General features: G+C 50.2%; 1 protein-coding gene across 1 annotated transcript; it reads left to right on the top strand.

Moving 5' to 3' along the window:
* Positions 1 to 12,286: 12,286 nt before the first annotated feature.
* FAM3D (FAM3 metabolism regulating signaling molecule D) lies at positions 12,287 to 15,886 on the top strand. Its single transcript, XM_032194269.1, has 8 exons — positions 12,287 to 12,608; positions 12,803 to 12,826; positions 13,309 to 13,432; positions 13,659 to 13,717; positions 13,928 to 13,978; positions 15,246 to 15,330; positions 15,503 to 15,629; positions 15,797 to 15,886. Exons 1-8 carry the CDS (start codon positions 12,287 to 12,289, stop codon positions 15,884 to 15,886), a joined length of 882 nt encoding a protein of 293 aa, XP_032050160.1.
* The last annotated feature ends 2,381 nt before the right edge of the window (positions 15,887 to 18,267 follow it).

Below are 18,267 nucleotides of genomic sequence, written 5' to 3'. Positions count from 1 at the left end.
TCAAAGCTAATGGATAATTATCATTCTGCAGAGATGTTTTTCCAATGAAGAGTTTCGTTTGCTGAACGTTCCCTTTCCATTTGCAGTGCTGCTGTTTCCTTTCCCCTGTGTTAACACGTTGCTATTCAGAATGAATGGCTTTGCTTTTGGCTTGAAATTTTTCTTCCATATTTTTGACAATTGTTTTTTATGTCTCGCATAAATCACTGTAACACATGATAAAGCCAAGTGCATTCAAAGCCTGTGAATATTTAAGTTAGTTTCTCCTTCGTGCAATAGCCCATAACCATATTTTAAAGCAGTTACAGTCTTTCATCAAGCACATATATTGGCATTTTTTTGTAACTGGATTACTGAACACACTCTAACAACTCTTAAACAGCTCTCACGGACTATCATGTAAATCCTTCTTAATTCACGGTTTATTGACCACAGTGGTTCTGGATGAGCATCTGGTGCCACCCTCCCTCCCATGGGCACACCACCACCTGCTACCATGTCTCCATGGAAATTCCCAAAGTTCCCCTTGAAAAACCAATGTGCGTGCTGCAGTCCTTCACCGCATCTGTAGGAAAACCAAGCGGGGCGGTCACAGGGTCTGCAGAAAGTTGAGAAATGCTTCATAGGCAGCAGGCAGGGTTGGCTCATTCCAGGCAGAACCACAGGGCAGAGGGGCTCTGGCACTCTGTGCACAGCTTGGGGACATGGAGGTGACACATGGGGACACCTGTGGCTGTAACTATACCTGCAAACCCCCTGGGTGTCCCAAAGTAACAACCCAGGGCACCATTTATTCACCATAGTCAGTGTAGGAGGCAGGGGGTTCTTCTTCTTTCCTGGGCTGATTTATGACCTGTTTGCTTGGATGCCTCACCCACGTTGCTAATGCTGTAATTAAACTTTGTTAAAGTGCTCGGGACCCCCTTGGGTGTGTGGTGTAACTCCCCCATTGCCCAGCTGATGCTTATTACATATAGTTGAAAACAAAGAGTGATGAGGAAGGCTGTCAGGCAGGCTTGGCTGTAACAGATAACTACTTAGCAGGCAGATGCCTAGTTCTAAATCAGATTGTGTATTAAAAGTGGAAATTGCTGAGATTGGTGTTTACCTATGAAACCAAAATTACTTCGTGAAGAAAATAATTATAGACACCAAGTGCCTGAAAAAACAGTTGCGAGCCTTTATTAAACGGTTGAGCTGGAGATGCTGCTGTGACGTGCAGCAGCAGCATGGGGCAGCTGGGCAGGATCCTGGTGGCAGCAGCACACAGCTCCGGCCAGCCCTGATGGTGAGGCAGTGGCACCACTGCCGTCTGTCTGTCCGCCAGGGCTGCCAGATCCTGCCTGGCCAGGAGCTGGCACAAGCAGCGTGCAGGCTGTGAAACGTGAATTGCAGCTCAAAACTGATCTGAGCCCCCTTGTACAGAAACTGCAGGTGTAGCCTGATTGCAGGTAGGTGCCTGGATTAATGGAATATTTCTCTCTCTGTTCCTTGCATTTACACATATTGAAAAATGTATTTTTTCCTTCCTCCCATCTTGGCCTCTGAGTGGACTTTTTGGTGTTTGCACTCTATTGAGTATTTCAAGCTGCACCCTTCTTTCTTCTGGTGCATTACAACGCCTTTCGAGTTTAAGAAGACCTAGGAGATGGTAAACCCCATGAAGTAATAATAAATCAATTGAAACATAGCACAAGGGAGAAATATAATTGCCAGAAAACGGCTGATGACTTCAGGGAATTAGTGGGAGAAAACATGAAAATTATATTAATACCATTTGTTCATTGCCTATACCAAGGCATCAGCCGCTCTAATGAAGGGGTGCTTAGGCACAGCACTCTCCAGCAGGCACCGTGCCGATTTTGGAGCAGCACCTTCCTTGGCTTTAAAGCTCAGTGCTGGCTCTGCCATACAGGGGCACGTCCAGGGCTTTCATAAGGCTGCGTCCCAAGCCCTTGTCCTTCTGTAGAGAATCATCTCAGTTCGAATACTTCAGGATAAGTCCAACTATCAACCTGACCTACTGAGTCTCATCACTAAACCATGTCCCCAGACAAATACCCTCCTCACTGCAACCTCCTTTCAGGTGTGCAGCAAAACTCTTGGCAAAACACAAACTGTGGAAAAAGAGCAGGCAGCAGGAAAACTTTCCACCCTCTAAGACCATAATTCTTGAAATTTTGGTGTATTTTCTCTGTAAGGCTGGGGCTAGGGCTGTTTGGCTCCTCCATCAGAAAGAAAAGCAGCACTGGCCTCACTCATCAAATCCCTCAGCGTACTTGTCTTAGCCCAGAGTAAAGGCTAAACAAACACATCTAAACAACTGAAAAGCACGTCAACATTCAACTTCAAAATAAAATGCAGTGAAGTGTGAAATTATACCTTTTATTCCATAAATCTCCAGCAACCGGCACAGCTCTATAACTTGTATCACACTTTAATACTGGCAGAGTTTAACACACCATGCAAACCCCATAAAGTAATTACATTTCATCTCAACAAAGAAACAGAATCCCAGCTCATTCATCCCCCTCCATCTGAGAAAGGATTACAGACAATTCAGTGCATGTCGATTTTTCCTGACGATAAATCCAAAGCAGGTCACCAACGAAATGGTAATGTGGCTTCCCAAGGCAGCTGATTTACAGGGAAAAATAGAGATGTTATTTGGTGTCCTTCAAGGCAGTGTCACCCTGCCAAAGCCCCTTTGCTTTCTGAAACTTCTTGAGGTTTATCATCTACTTAAAAGAAGCTTAAAAACATAAACCTTACCTTCAATCGACCACTTCCACACTTGGTAATTGCTGCTCTGTGGGCTGGTTATGTGTTTTGCACCGGGTCCTTATTCAGCTTTTAAAGAATTGCCTCGTTTTGTGATAAATGAGGCGATTTGAGGGATGATGACAGAACGCCAGCAGCGGGCACAGAAAGGTTCACATCCCATGGTGCCAGCCACCAGGTTCCAGGGGCTCAGCATGGCACCCCCATGGTGTCTGCACTTGCTGCTGCCCTGCCACAAGCCCAGCGGGACAAAGGAGGCTCTTCCCCACAAAGCACAAGGCACCATGGCCCCAAAGGCTTTCTGTTGCTCCCAAAGCTGTATGGGTTCACCAGCTCCAAACCCACAGCCACACGGACAGCCATGGGAATGGCTGTCCTGGTGGGACAGGCACAGGGAAACCTCACTGCTGCTCACTGCCAGCGTATGGGTGTTCTCCCTTACTCATTCCCAACCTCTGTGCATCAGTTTGTGCCTCCTACAGAGTTTATATACATGTATGTGCATCTCAGGCCCAGCCTTGCTTCTGACCCAAGCGGACCCTTACAATATGCTAAAGGTTGCATGGTGATGGGAACACAGCACAGACAAGCCCTTCCCAGCCTCCGGTGCTGTTGTCTGAAGCTCAAGGAAGACGGTGCAGAAATAGCTTGCACAAGTGCTTCCATGTTTTTTCTGCTGATATACCTTGAGAATATAGCTCAGGTCCCAGTTCAGCAAAGAAAGCAAAGACTTGACATGGTGTGTGCAAATTGCATTGCCATACCGGGGTCTTTTGTGCATGGAGAGGTGGGAGTGAAACCATCATTGCTGATGAGAGAGCGTGACAAGGGGCAGTAGCAGCAGAGAGGGTTCAGACATGCTCAGCACCACCTGAGCCCAGAGGGGGCTTGGTAGAGGACATGAAATTTGATGGGGAACTTTTGTATTAAAAGTTAGCAATCTTTCCAGGAGACCACAAGCATTAGAAGACCAAAAGGAGGCAAGAAAAAATCCTGCAAGGTGGGTGCTACTCAAGTTACATAGGGCAAAGAATTTCATAATATTATGATCAGTTAAGATAGAATCAACAAGAAAAAAAAAAAAAAAAGAAAAAAGAAAAAAAAAAAAAGAAGAGAGAGAGAAGAAGAGGTCTAAGATGCCAAGAAATGTCATTGGGGCTGGGAGGGGAGGGCATCAGGGAGGCTAACAGCAAGCAAGACAACTCAGGTTTCTATAATTAAACCCAAGCCAAGTCCCTTGTTCCAGCTCTGGTCATTTCTTCTGCCCTTTATACTTTTCAAAAAGCTGACACTATAGCATAACATAAACAACCCCAAACCGTCCCTCCTACTGGCACCTACATTCAGATGTGTGTCCCATGGGGAGCTGGAGCAAGGAGCTGCTGCAGGCACCCGGCACGTGCACAGCACCAGAACCAGCCCAGCGGGTGCAGAGAGCAACCAGAGCTACTGCTGCTCTCCGCCACGCAATGAAGATGCAGTTACACCAGGTGGTAACTCTTAGCAGATGGTGACTTTTTAAAGTTGATTGCCATACAAACGAGACTTTCTGAGTTTGTTCCTTTTCCTTCCCATTCTCAGTAGCATGTTCAAATGTCAGGGAGCGTCATATTTCTGTCTTTTATTTCCTTTGTGAGCAGAAATCTTCTCTAAGAAGTCTAAGAATTACAGCTTGGGAGAAAAGCTTGGCTCCCTTGATAAAAGTGATCTACTTTACAAATATTACAGGATACAATAAAAACAATGGATGCAAAAAGCCCCGCTGGCTTTGTTCTCAGTAGGGACTTTTAATTTCCATTGCACTTTTTAAAGAGACAGTCTGTCTGCACTGTGATGCTTTACTGGATCAGTGGGGTTCGCTGGCAGCACAGAGGCACGATTTCCTCTGCTGCAAGCACAAGGAGCTTCCCCCGAACCTCATTCCCACGCAGGCTCCTGCATCTGAGGATCCAGGTGTCACCGCACTTCCCACCACTGTCCCCTCCCTGACACAGCCCCATAGTGTCTCGCTCTGCCTAATTGCACTAAATAGCAGAAATTTTGGAGCATTCAGATGGTTCGTCCCCAAAGCCCTGCTCTGCCATAACTGATAAGCAAATCTGGCCAGCCCAGCATGCAGGATGACCATATGCTCGCTTGAATATTGCTTTTCAATGACAGAAATACTAGAACCAGCCGCAAATAAACTCATTCCACTGAACGAGGGCCAAGAATAGCTGCCTCTGGCTAATGTGGGGCCAGTTTGGCTGTGGCTCGGTGACACCCAGGTGTCCCTCCAGGGCCATTTCTCTGCATGTGACAACATCCACCAGTGTCACATCTGCACCACAACCTCTTCATTGAACAACCTGTCTGCACCTTAGGTCTTACAATAAGTAATTGGGAGATTAAAACCAGCCCGGGGTTATCTGGAGCTCCTTGCCTAGGAGCCCTGCAGCATCCTGATGCCCTTCTTCCAGGCTCCAGTGCCCCCTAAATTGGAGCCATTGTGGCCTGCCTGGGGCTTGGAAGGGTTTTGGTGCAGCCACCAACCTGCACTCTGCCCTGCACCTCCCCTCGGCTTCTGCCTCTTCCCCAGTTTATTTATTGCACCTCACTGGCAAAAGGGGAACGACACCCCCAGCCAGAGGGAAATGTCCCAATTAAAAAGCGGCTGATGCAGTGAAACAGCAGAGCTTGCTTGAGAGCAGTGGTAAAAGCGGCCACCTCTTGTCCTCGATTTATGCTGCTCCCATCACCCTGGGCATTATATTTGTGCTGACAAGGATCAGTTTAACCCCTGCCTGCAATCTAATAAAAAGCTGGTGTGGTGGAAGCATGCATAATCCTTCTTCAGAGTCCTAGGAACAGCACAATAAAAAACTCCTGCTGCTGCTGCGGTTTGGTGGCTGCAGCCTGGCATAAATAACGCCGTGCCACACCAAGTGCGTTGGGGCAGGGGAGGCTCAGACCCTCATCCCTCTGCAACGCCCCAGCCCAGGCTGGGCAAATCATGTCAAAATAGAGAAAAGCACCAGAACTGCTTCGTGGGTTTCATGGAAGGGTCTGCAATAACTCAGGAGAGCATGGCCTGTGGCTGGGAACCAGCTTGTTCCTCCTTTCCTCCTCCCCTTCCTCTTCTTCCTCCTCTTCCTCTTCTTTCTTATCATCATTATCATCCTCTCCCCCAGCTTCATGCCCTAGTGCACGTCTGGCAGCATGAAGTGCACCACTTGGCCAGTGGTGTTTCGCCCACCACCCCTCCGTACTTACTACAGGCAAAGCAAAATGGCAAGGCCCAGAGGCTCGGCCGTTGGCAAAGGACGTGATTTTGCCCCCTCTCATCATTAATTGCCCAAGTCAGCGCTGCAGAGCTGGCATTATGCTCCACTACACTTCGTAATGAAATCACTGCCTGCGCGTGAGAAACAAATTTAATGATATGATACTAATAGGGTTAGAAATTTCCCATGCAAACATTCATAATTTATACCTACAATCATTTTTTAATACCACTTGTGCTCTGTAATGAGAAAATACTGAGCTCCTTCAGCCCCTCTTGCCAAGCTGCCCGGGAAGGTGCCGGCATTATGGGGCTGGAATCAGAGGCCCCCATCACGATTTCACTGTGGGTGCAAATTAGTGTTTGGAGATCTAGCCTGTAACCATGTTTTGAAAAAAAATGATGATGTTTAAAACATGGCACTGATCAGCAGCAGGAACAGCAAGCACTGGGGCATCACTGTGGCAGCAAAACCAGGTGAAGTACAGCTGTGGCCCCATGGTGACGAATATCCATCTGTGTTTTGAGGCTGCTGACAGCGAAAGGAGCAAGCCCTGGGCTGCAGAGCTGGAGGGATTTGGGGACTGCAGGGGAGGTGGTGTGGAGATGGGGAGGGATTTGTGCTCAACGGGAACAAAGTTGTGTTAAAGGAAGGGCAGGGGCTGAGGGTCTGGGCAGGTGGAAGAGAAGCTAATTTCCTCGGACAGGCATAATTGCTGCAATTCAGAATGCTAAAAATGTGAAATTAGGAATAATCAATGGATGTTTATGATCTGTGTCTATACTGTGAATTCAGCTAATATAGAGTAATTACACCACCCTAATTCCTGGTATTTGTCATCGTTCAGTTGCAGAGGAGTCCTGCAAAACAATAAAAACGGATTGGCTGCGCTAGGACTGCAAACTGTGGGCTTAGCACTGCACGAGCTAATTTCTCTTTTAATGGTAAAAGCAGTTATGATTTCCTTTATTTATTCCCCTCTCCAAGCGTCAGGGGCTGCGCTGGGGCTGCAGCGGGCGGCCGATGCGCTGCACAACAGCACCACCAATTGCCACGCCGCGAGACACGCCGGCACCGAGCGCCCACCCAATTCTTCTGGCGAGCCAGATTTCCACTTTTGTGCCCAACACTGGCAACAGGCCTCCTCTCCAGCTTTGTGTCCTGTCAGCATTTCACCCAGAGGATCACCAGGATTCTGGTGAAAGCCACAGGATGCGTTATCAGTTTGCTGACGTGACTCATTCTCCAGGTAATGAGACACTGCTGGCTACAAACCTTGTCCGTGTGCGCAAAAGCCAGGGAGAGGTGAATGTCATCACACCCTGATGTTTATTGCGGGTGAATAATGCATCCCTAGCACGCAGGAAAACACAGGCTGGTGTTTGACCAGAGAAGTAGCCAGATGCTTCTTTTCCAGGTGCTGTATGTAACGGCTGATGTGTATAGTGATGTTCTTGGGGATTTCTCCAGGCCCCACCAGGCCCCACCATTCCCAGCCACTCCCTGGGGGCTTCCATGGGGAGGAGGAAGAAGAGGAGGAAGAGGAGGATGTGAGCAGCTCGTCACCCACCTGCTCGCTGAGGGCGATGCCCCCATGGCACTCACTGTGAGCTCGCATCCCAGACTATTCCTTCCTCAGCCTGGTGTTTTTTTGATATCACACCTTTTTTTTTATTATCTTTTTTTTTTCCTTCTTAATTTCTCTTTCTTCATTTCATGCCAGAGCCTCCCAGTGGAGAACCTGCAGATGAGACTGATGTAATTTCATTGCACCGCATGAGTTGATTTTTTGCTGAGTCGAACCCAGGCTAATGCCATGCTCTTGGAGCTCGATGCATTCCCCAGCATTACTGGCTTTCAGTGCCCCTTCTGCTGTGTGCCGCAGTGTGGGGGCAAAATCAGGGACGCGGGAAAGGACCCAGCCTGCAAGGGCTCCCAGCGCCAGAGCCATTCCCTCCAGGAAAGCACGCAGCTTCTCACATTTGTCCTTGCTTTTCAAGGGAACATCTTGGGACCAGCTGATGAAACAGGTTTCTTCATTGTGAAGCAGTGGGACAGAGTGGGGCCACATGCTGCTGTGCACCAGGATTCAGGGCACTTGGGTACAGAGCTGAGCCCGCAGTGCCAGCAGCTGAACAAATCAATAGGAAAAATATTTCCCTGGAAAGGGAGGAGGCTTCTGGTTCAGAACACACTGCTTAAGCCCAGACTCACTGCAGCTAATGCTTCCTTCCGAGGACAACAGTGACCCCAATGCGAACATCCCCTTTCACCACTTTTACAGACATCGAACCCTTCCCACCCCGGCAAAGCCACAGCAGTGTCAGACGCACTGCACATCCCGTCAGCAGTGCTGCTGCTGCTGTGGGACAGTGCTGAGCGTGGCTTTCACAGCTCCACCAGAAGCCGCTGGCTTCTTCTGAGTGAAGGGAACAGCAAAGAGAAGGAAGAAGGAAATGGGAATGCTTTTGTTTTCAGCTGCCAGGTAAATATGGTTCAGCTTTGGAAAATGAATTCGTCTTCCAGTGTTAACTGCAGTGCCAGAGTCTCCAGGGAGTGATTGCTTCCTTCAGAAACATAAAAATAACAATAAATGATTAAAAAGAAAAAAAACTAAATCCATACCTACTGTTAACTTGGGACTCCATCAGAGTTCAGGACTGTTTCTGGATAAATAAATGCTGATTTGAGAAGGGAGCCTCCAGCCTCTGGCACAGGAGCAGCAGCCAAGCAGAGCTGGGGCTGGCGGGGTTCCTGCAGGCACACCCCAGGGCAGAGGGGGCATTGCCGGGGGGGTCCCAGCAGAGAGATAAGGACCAGGGGGTGCTGTGAGGTGGGGGGGGGGGGGCTGGGGTTTGATCTGCTCTGCTTCAGGCTTACAGAGGGACTGGGTCCTGCTGTTGCACAGAGTGGCCAGCACAGGACTTTGGCTGCAGTCCCGCTCCTGGGCATGGCTTGGCCCCACAGCCCCACATCCTTCTTGGCTCCCGCAGCCAGATCAGGGCTTTGCCCTGCCCAGCTGCTGACTGGCACGGGAGGGATTCGGCCATAAGGCAGCTCTCGAGTGGCTTGGCAGATGCAGCCAAGCATTTTTATAAGCTGAGGAATTCATGGCAACCAGCCCTCTCCTGGTGAGTAACTCAGCAAAGCGCAGTCAGGTAGACTCTTTCTGAGGGTAAAAACAGCATCGTGGCATCCCCCATCCTTCCGCACCAGCCCCCATGACATGGCCCCCATGAAGTTTCACAGGAAAACCCTGGTTTTTGGAGCAGTGACGCCCGGGGTGCAGGCATGAGTGACATCTTAGAGCCTTAGAACCTTCTATTTTGGGAACCACAGCCCTATCCCTCCTCTCCACCCTGTGCCAAAATACAGGCTCCTTCATGGTCAGGGACATGTCAGGAGGCTGACAGGCGGGGGCTGGCAGGAGGCAGGCGGCACCACAGTCTTGATCAGGCTTTGGGTGGAGCCCAGGCCTCAAAATGTCACAGAGCTCTTTAGCAATATTTGCAGGAGAACCTTTTTGTTCCCAGAATGGTTTTTAAGTAAATAGGCTTCAGGTTTATTAGACAAATAACTCTGGTTATCACCCACCTTCCTCCGTGGCTCCTTCCCTTTCTCCCTCTCCTGCCGGTGGCTTGGGCAGACAGCAGAACACGGTGTTTTTTCCAGCACAAGAAGAAGAAAAAAAAAATCAAAATCAAAATCAATCCAAACAATTAAAAGAGAACATAATAGGAATCCCAGGAGAGGGCTGCCCTCTTGTAATGCAATCAGGTTCCATCAATTTCACCACCAAGGGACTTCACCCAATAAATTTTATCTGGGATTAAGGTGAAAATAAATAGCCCAAATAAATAAATGACTTCCCTAAAGTGGTAGTGTTTATCGGTTTATTTTTCCATTTCTCTCCCTCTACATTGAAATCAATACGTGCATAGCAAACTACGAGTTTGGCAAAGCGCTGTGCACCCGGCCATGTGCCCCTGCACAGGCTGGGACACACAGGGACATTTTGCAAAGCCAGTGGAGTTTTGCCCCACTCTGTATATCCGAATCATGGCCCAGGTCTGAAATGGTCGCCATCTCTGGGCTTTACCCACTGCATTTTTGGGGAGCTCAGCCAGCTCAGAGTGCAACCCAATGCAACTTTGAGGACTTGTGACTCGCAGAGGGGGATTTCAGGCACACGGAGCCATGGGGCTGGGAAGGGAGAGGACAAAGTGGCATGGGGAAGGGCTGCGGTTGAAGCTTCCCTCCTGCTACACAGATCCCTTTTGTCCTTGTTTCAGAGGCTGCCCCCAGCCACCTATGGTGTTACTGCCACCTACCCCAGGGTGCTGGGGAGGTGAAGGGGGAGCATCCTGCCTGGGATGCTGCATCCATCCCACCCAGGGGGACACAAAGGGACAAGGCACTGTGGGGGTGAATTGTGTGACCACAGGCATTTTCCCTGAACACAGGCACTGGGAGGAGACCCAGAGTGGGGCTGGGCAGGAGACAAAACTCTTCTTTCCTTCCTCATGACGCAGGAGCCTGAAAGCAACTTTCAGCCCAGCCCTGCTACAATCCATTGCTTTTTATTTGCCCTTCAAACAGGAAAAGCAACTCTGAGTGTAGCTCTTTTACAGATGTGCTATACCAAGAGGCTGGCACCAGCCTCTTAGCTCTGAGCACACAGGTGCTAAGCGCACGCCAGAAGGAGAGACTTTGCCTTAGAGCAACGGGACGGTTTCCAGGAGATACCTGCACCACACTGTGACCCCAAATTTCGAAGGTAGGAACGGGTCCCCACAGGTGGCAGTGCTGTCCCCTCCATGGGGGATGCGGCAGCAGCAGAGAGGTGGGTGGGCTTGGATAGGAAATGGTTTGTGCTCCCACTGCAACTGCTCCCAATTCATGTGGGTGAGGACGCTGCACCTTCTGGACAAAGCGAACCATTTCTGCTCAGTTTGAGTATTGCTCCCAAAATATGTTTCTCATTACAAATGCCCACAGCTGCATCACAGTTGCCCCAGCACTGATTTTATAAATTTGGGGGACGTGTCGGCTCATCCCAGGGGAGAGATGTAGGCACAAAACCAGCCCTTGGTACAGTGTGTGTATTGTTGTCATTTTGTTTTTTGTTTTGTTTTGTTTTCCCCTTCACTTTCAGATTAAAAGAAGATTTTGCTCCTGCAGGTGTCTCTGACCACACAGCCCAAACCTCAGGCTGTCAGTGGCATTTTGCAGTCAGTCACTAGTGTTTGAAACTTACCATGCATCATCCCAGAAGGAAATGCAGCAGGATTGTGACTGCACATCCACTGCTTGGGCTCTTGCTTTTCAGCAGAATATGAAAGAGTGAGTTAGGGAGGAAACTGCAGTTCACTGTAGTGGCAGTAACACTGAGTAGCAGGGAATAACCCAGAGTGTGCAAAACCAAGCCAGTTTATTGACACCACTATCTCTAATGTGACTTTGCAACATCAGGGTGGGACCAAGCACGTTCCTGACAGGAATTCCTGCATCTGTGGTTTGCTTAGTTACTGATCTTAGTTACTGCTAATACTGCTTATACATGCTAAATATGCCTGACAGAGCAATTAATTTTTCATCTAATATTGGGTTTTCATGGATTACAGCCATCCTTCATGGTATTTCTCCTTGCTCAGGGTAAAGTGTGACCTGTGACAGCCCCCTTGCTGCACTCCCCCACCATGAGGGTGGCAGGTAAGGATGAGGACAGACATTTACTTTTCTCAGTCCCATCTTCTACAGCTCTTTATGCTGATTTCTCATTTGCATGGCTCCTTTCAAGCCCAGCTACTCTGACCTTCCCTTCCAGTGTCACCAAAAAAAAAAAAAAGGCCTTTGTATAAGCATCAGGTTTTTTTAAAAAATGTGTAGATTTCAGCCTGTTGTATTTTTCCCGGTGAAACCCTCTGAGGCTGAGACAAGATGGCTATTGAGAGGTTCCTGCTTCCATAAGAGCCATTCAGTTGCAATATAAGTGTATTTTTCTACCCTGTTTCCATGCAGGACTGGAACGTTTTGCTCCGATGAGTGTTGCTTTAAAGCCAAATGCCAATCACATTTGTATTAGCAGCTGCTCAGCTGTATCTAGTGACTAATTGGGGGACAGCAGCTCTCCCAGCGCTGGGAACATAGGAAATATTTGGATTTACATAGCTTTCTAACTAATTATCAGATTTACTTCAACGCAGAGAGGAGCATTAACAGTGCCTCCCAGTAGAAGGGTAATGCATATCAGAGTATCACCACTCACTCTGGAGACATTAATTAAGAGATCAGAGTCTTTACAGAGGATGAAAAAAGGAGTCTTAGCTGCCTTCCCGTGCCACACGGGTCACCCCGTGCATGGGCAACCTGGGGACACACGGACCGAGTCCCCACCAGCCCCTGGGGATATTCCAGCCCTGACCTGCTCTCATCACCTCCTCTCCCACCTGGCAGGCGTCATCCGCTTCCTGGCGCTGTTCGCCACGCTGCTGGGCTGCTGGTTCATCGCGCAGACATACTTTGAGAGCAGTGGAAGGTCCATCAGCCTGCGGAGCTGGCTGGGTGAGGCTGGGAGCGTGCAGGTGGTCCTGGGTTTGGGGCTGTGTCCCCCAGCTCTGGTTATCCAGGCATGGAGGGGACAGAGCGGTGGGAAGCAGCTCTGGAGAGCCAGCTCTGGGGATGCTCGCAACCGTGGGGAGAGGGTTTGGAGAGCTGGCAGGTTTTGGGGTGTCTGACCACTCCTTTGGTGTCCGCAGGTGCCACCGGCAAGCCCAGGAGCAGTGAGTACCGCTCTTGTCTTTGTCTTCATTGCACAACACAGCCCCAGGGGTAAGGGTGATTGTGGAGGCATGATAACTGCTCTCGAGGGTTCCTCTCTCAAGGAGAATTTCCCAACCTCCAATAGGGAGAAATTTATATTACTGCACATAGCAGCGATGCCTTTGGCAGGCAGAAACACCCCTGAGCCACGTGCTGTAGGAAGTAAGTGAGGGCCCCATGCGGGCAGCAAGGCCCCAGGCCCCACCCCAGTTGATAATAGGGAAACTCGGGGCAGGAAACCCACAAGGGAAAAGCCATGAATGGGTGCCCTGGTGCCCTGTGCCATCTGCCTCATGCACCCTCTGTTCACAAACAGAGCAATGCCCGACAATGGCTCATCCTATCCCACCCCAAGCCCCATCACAGTAAACCTCATATACACAGATGGCCCCAGCCCCAGGAGCTGGTGTCCCCCTGCCCACAGCTCCCTCCTCCCTCGCAGGCCAGCAGCTGCCCCAGAACAAGTGCGGGAACCAGCGGAGCTGCCCCACCAAACATTTTGCCTTCAAGATCATCAGCGGCGCCGCGAACGTGGTGGGACCCTCCATCTGCTTCAACGATGAGGTGTAAGCAGCTTGGGGGGGGGGGGAGGTGAGACACAGAGCAGCCACAGCTTAAAAAGAGTGAGTTCAGCCTCTGCCGAGCAGAGTGATGTTTGTAGTCAAACAAAATATGGTTTTCTTTGCTACTGAGCCTGGGGATGTTTCCGTCTGCCACATCCCCATCACACTCCTTTACCAGCATCTCCAGGGTGTCCCTGCACTCACTGGTGGTCTCTGCTTTCCTTCCCAGCCTCATGAGCAACGTGAAAAACAACATCGGCAGGGGCCTGAACATCGCCCTGGTGAACGGTGAGTTGGGCTGGAAGCACAGCCAGGGTCTATTCACAGCCCGGGAGGGAACAGGGCACCGGGGCTGGTGGCCAGGCAGAGTGTCAGGGTTTCTGGACAGCCAGGTTTAGGGTGTCATCCACCAACATGTTCGTGCAGGGCTGGGACCCAAGTGAGCTTCTCCGGGAGACTCAGCCTCATTGTGCTCTGTTTTGAATTTCAAACATTCAGGAACAAGCGGGAAGCCCCTGAAAACAACCTCCTTCGACATGTACTCCGGAGGTAAGCATGGTGGTTTTGGTGCCTGGCGGCTCACAGCCAGAGCTCACACAGGCACTGCAGCCACCAGCACTTCTGCTGCTCTGTTGTGTATTTAGTGATAAAGTCCGATGGACTTTGACCAGCCAGCTCTGGTGGACAGTGTAAACATGGCTTCCCTGAGGTCCTTGGGCCTGGACACCTTGTAATGCACCTACGTCTGAGCTGGGCTTCTCGCTCCCTTTTCACAAACGTAAAAGCCTAAAAAACAAAATTCCGCTAAACTGAATAAGCTGGGGCAATAGAGGCCTGAGAGAGGCTGCTTTTTGAATTCAGTTACACTGATCCTGACATGTTGTGGCTTTCACCACCCTTTCAGAGTGCTGGTGGTGGGTAAGCAGCTGCCTGTTCCCTGCCTTGCCCAGGGGGCAGTGACCATTGCAGGGCAGGCACAATGCAGGCCCCAACCCCAGTAAGGTCGGGCATGGGGAGCAGAGTAAAGCCCACATCCCTGCCCCGCCGGCTTCAATCACTTTTCCTACGAGCAAAAATTGCCCTGAGCAGGGCAGCACGCACTCACAGCCTGGCTGATAATCCTACTGTCCTGGCTATTACCAAACCCCGAAGTTATGGCAGGACCCCTCAAAATCTCATACTTAAGAAAACCAACAAGGTGCTTTTGATTTACCACTTGCCTTTTGAGACTTTCCAGGGACCTGTCACTGTGCTTTTTGGTTGTGAAACCCATAGTTAGTAACCCTGGGGTTTTGAGAAGAAACACCAGCACCATGAGATTTTCAGCAGACTGCAAGTGCGATCCTGCTGTGAGCGGCTCTCAAGCAGGAGGCAGCAATCGGCTCCTGTGCCACTAGATGGGGCATTGGACTCGAGCATCCCGCACTGCAGATGCAGGATGAGGAATAATTCCTGCAATACGGCCAAAGCTGCTACAACGAAGCAGGCAACTCTGCAGCCCTGCCTGCATGAAACCCAGGCTCGCTCCTGGTGTTGGGAAGCAAATTCATATTAATGAAGTCTCCCAGCTAGTGAGCAACATTTAGTAGCAAATTCCTCCTGTGGTTATGTGGCAGCAGGAAAGCACCCAGTGCTCAGGAGAGCCCAGCTCTGGCCAGTGGAGCACAAGACAGGGATGCCACATCTAACAAACCATTCCTCACTTTGCCCCCGACCCCAAACCTTGACTATCCCCAGCACTATCAGGGTATTTACCACTGACCATGCACATCCCTACTAAATCCCTTTTCCTTTTCCTAATGCTTCCCTCTCCCAGACGTCCAACAACTGGAGACCTTCCTTCAAGAGATCAAGGATGGCACTGTCATACTGGTGGCCACCTATGATGACGCTGCCACAAAGTGAGTTTGTCCCTAGCATCAATGCCTGGCTGCCCCAAAACCAGCAGCCAGGCTGGAGCTGGGGGTGCTGCTGCCTGCTCCTCTCTTGCAGCCACATGTTGCCAGCAGCAGTACGGGGGCAGGAGGGAAAAGCCACCCAGCACCACTCTGATGACTTCTTCCCCTCTCTTAGGATGAATGGCAAAACACGGAAACTTTTTTCGGAACTAGGCAGTAGCTACGTAAAACACCTGGGATTTCGGGACAACTGGGTGTTCTTAGGGGCAAAAGGGCTGCAAGGCAAGAGCCCCTTTGAACAGGTACGTGGCCCTGTCTGCTACCAGCTCTCACCCTCTTTGTAGCACGTCTCACCCACCTCTCTGCAGAAGATGTTGGCCAGCAATGTTATCTGCAAGCTTGCCATGCTGCAAACTTGCCCCATGCCACCAACCTCCTCGTTTATTTTCTCTCTCGTTTTCTCCTGCAGCACATCAAAAACGACCAGAAAACAAATAAATACGATGGCTGGCCTGAGCTGCTGGAGATGGAGGGCTGCGCCCCCAGGAAGCAGGATTAGCAGGGACGCACCGGTGGCACGCCTGCATGGACCCCAGCAGGGTCCCATGGGGACACCAGCTCCCTGGACTCTCTGCAGACCCCCAGCCCAGCCACACAGCCCATCGGTGGCTGCCTGCTCCCAGAGACTGGCGTTTCAGTGCAGGGACACGCACTGCTTGGAGCAGCGCTGTGCAAGCAGCTGAAGCATGCAAGCGAGCAAACTCCTGGCCAGGCTCCAGCCAAGCTGCCCTAGCCCATGGCCACAGGACCGTTTGGGGTATTTTATTTTTCTGTCTTCAAACCAAAAACTTTGTGAGAGGTTTTCTATCTGTTTCTTAAATAATATGTATATAATTATGAAACATTATATTCTTGCTTCTATTTTCAAGCATAATCCAGCTTTTTCCCATAGGCATGGCAGTACCAGGCCCTCTACCACATGGCACAGGGATGCTCTGGCCCAGGTGGTTTCCACTGCCAGCCCATTTCTGTCCCCTGCAGCCACGATAAGGCCAGGCAGCCTCAGGGATGGCTTTCTGCAATGCAGGTCCATATTTGCAGACCAAAATATTTCCCAACCAAGCCAGGCAGAGCCCCACAGGCCACAGTCCAGTGCAGTTCCAGCCAGGAGCTGCTGGGGAAGCAGCTGTTCCCAGCAGCCTGGGTTACCCATCATCATGGATATTTTTGCATCATAAAAAGACATAAAATTTCCTTTGGTTTTATCCATTTATATATTTTTTTGCCCGTTCTTTAAAGCAAGCCAGTGGTTTTGCAGACAGCAAGGGGGGAACATTTCTGCTGCAGCTGTGCAGTGTGACACAGGGCTATCAGGAACAGCCTCCTCAGCCCTCAGACTGCAGGGCTTGCCCCAGCACAGCTCCTAACCTGCAGCTCGCAGCAGTTACCTGAGCCCATGGGTCACCCCAGGGGGAGCAGGCAGAAATGGGGAGCACAGACAGGACAAGGGATGCTGTAAGGATGAAACCTTGGACCCAAAACCCTACACCACCAATCAGCAAGGCAACAGGTTTTCCCTAAATAAAGAAAAATCCTGAGCAAAAATAAAACAAAACCCCTGAACAAACATCACAGAGGAATTCCCCAATAGCTGTAGTATTTTATCCAAGCTTATCCTCCCGCGCGTTTAACGTGCACCTGACCATGCTGCGGGAAGCCTCCACCATAAATCGATCCCTAAATCTGCTGCAGCAGCAGTGGTTAATCCCAGGCGCTGAATCATCCATACCCGCAGCAGCAGCGAGAAATAACACAACGTAGCAGACACAACAGCCCTCACATCACACAGCCCCACTGCACTGCCAGCATAAATATGCCAACTATTTTAAGCCCCCTCAAAGGATCTAGATTTGCTTGTAAGCCAAGCTGAAAGCAGCCTAAAATCCATAAAGGCTGCTGCAGAGGGTAAAGCAGCACCCCGCATCAGCTACAGCAAAGAAAACAAGCAGCCCCTTTCAGCTTCAGGAAACTCTTCCTGGCCCTTTGCAATGCACGCTATTTTGGCTTTAAACCAGAAACCTTTCTAAAGGAAATCTATGTTTCAGCATCCTACAGACAGTTATAAGTAGCTCTAAGTCCATTGCTGAGCAGTTACTAAGGTACACCACAATTTTGGATAAATAGGGAGAGATAAAGTGCAGCTCCTGTGTGACCTTCAGCAGCAGCCAGGGCTCTGAAGAGCCATTCCTGCCGAAGTTAGTGCACCCTGGTAAATAAATCAGAGCTTTTCAAAAGCCCCAAAGGTTACTGGAAGAAAGGACCCGTTATAAATATGACTTTAAGTGAGATAATTATTTAGCAAATTTAATTTGCACAGTTTTTAAAAAAGATTTCAAAAGGGTGGTGGATGCAGGGACAGCAACTCCCAGAGGAGTTGTTTTCTCAGTGCCCCAGCATTTGGAAAGCTGCAAGTCTGCAGAGTTGGGCTCGGTGCCCACCTGGACAACCACTGTGCCCCCCTACCCCAGTTTTTGCATCCCCCAGACATCAGCAGCCCTGAGCCTGGGCTAACCCAGGTTCACCGGGGGCATCTGCAGGAGTAGGTCTGCGAAATCAGCGATGCCTCAGGAGCTAAGAGCTGGGACACAGGTGGGCAGTGCAGGGGCTGTCCTGCCTTATTTTTAGTGTACTGATTTATTTCAGCAAAACACCAAAGAACCAGCTGGGAAGGATGCCATGGGCAAGGACTGACGGGTGCCGGGGCCCCGCGGCCGGGCGAATCCGCGTCCTGTGACATCTTGCCCTGTCAAGTGCAATTACTGTAATCTTCCACAGCCTCTCAAAATACGGATCCTGGCTTAGAAACCGGGCATCCGCAGCATGAAAGCTGCCTTTGTGCCCGGGCAGAGCCTGGGTGAGCGCCAGCCGTGAGGTGCACGA

This window comes from Aythya fuligula, chromosome 10 (genome assembly GCF_009819795.1).
Source record: "Aythya fuligula isolate bAytFul2 chromosome 10, bAytFul2.pri, whole genome shotgun sequence".
NCBI lineage: Eukaryota > Metazoa > Chordata > Aves > Anseriformes > Anatidae > Aythya > Aythya fuligula.
Note: the sequence above shows the minus strand (reverse complement) of the source record. Positions and strands in the feature narration are given on the sequence as shown.

Excerpts from the sequence above, each read along its gene's own strand:
- FAM3D (XM_032194269.1), top strand. The coding sequence starts at position 12,287 with ATGCATATCAGAGTATCACCACTCACTCTGGAGACATTAATTAAGAGA. Across the intron at positions 13,979-15,245 it reads CTTCGACATGTACTCCGGAG|ACGTCCAACAACTGGAGACC; the intron begins GTAAGCATGGTG and ends TCCCTCTCCCAG. Across the intron at positions 15,331-15,502 it reads TATGATGACGCTGCCACAAA|GATGAATGGCAAAACACGGA; the intron begins GTGAGTTTGTCC and ends CCCCTCTCTTAG.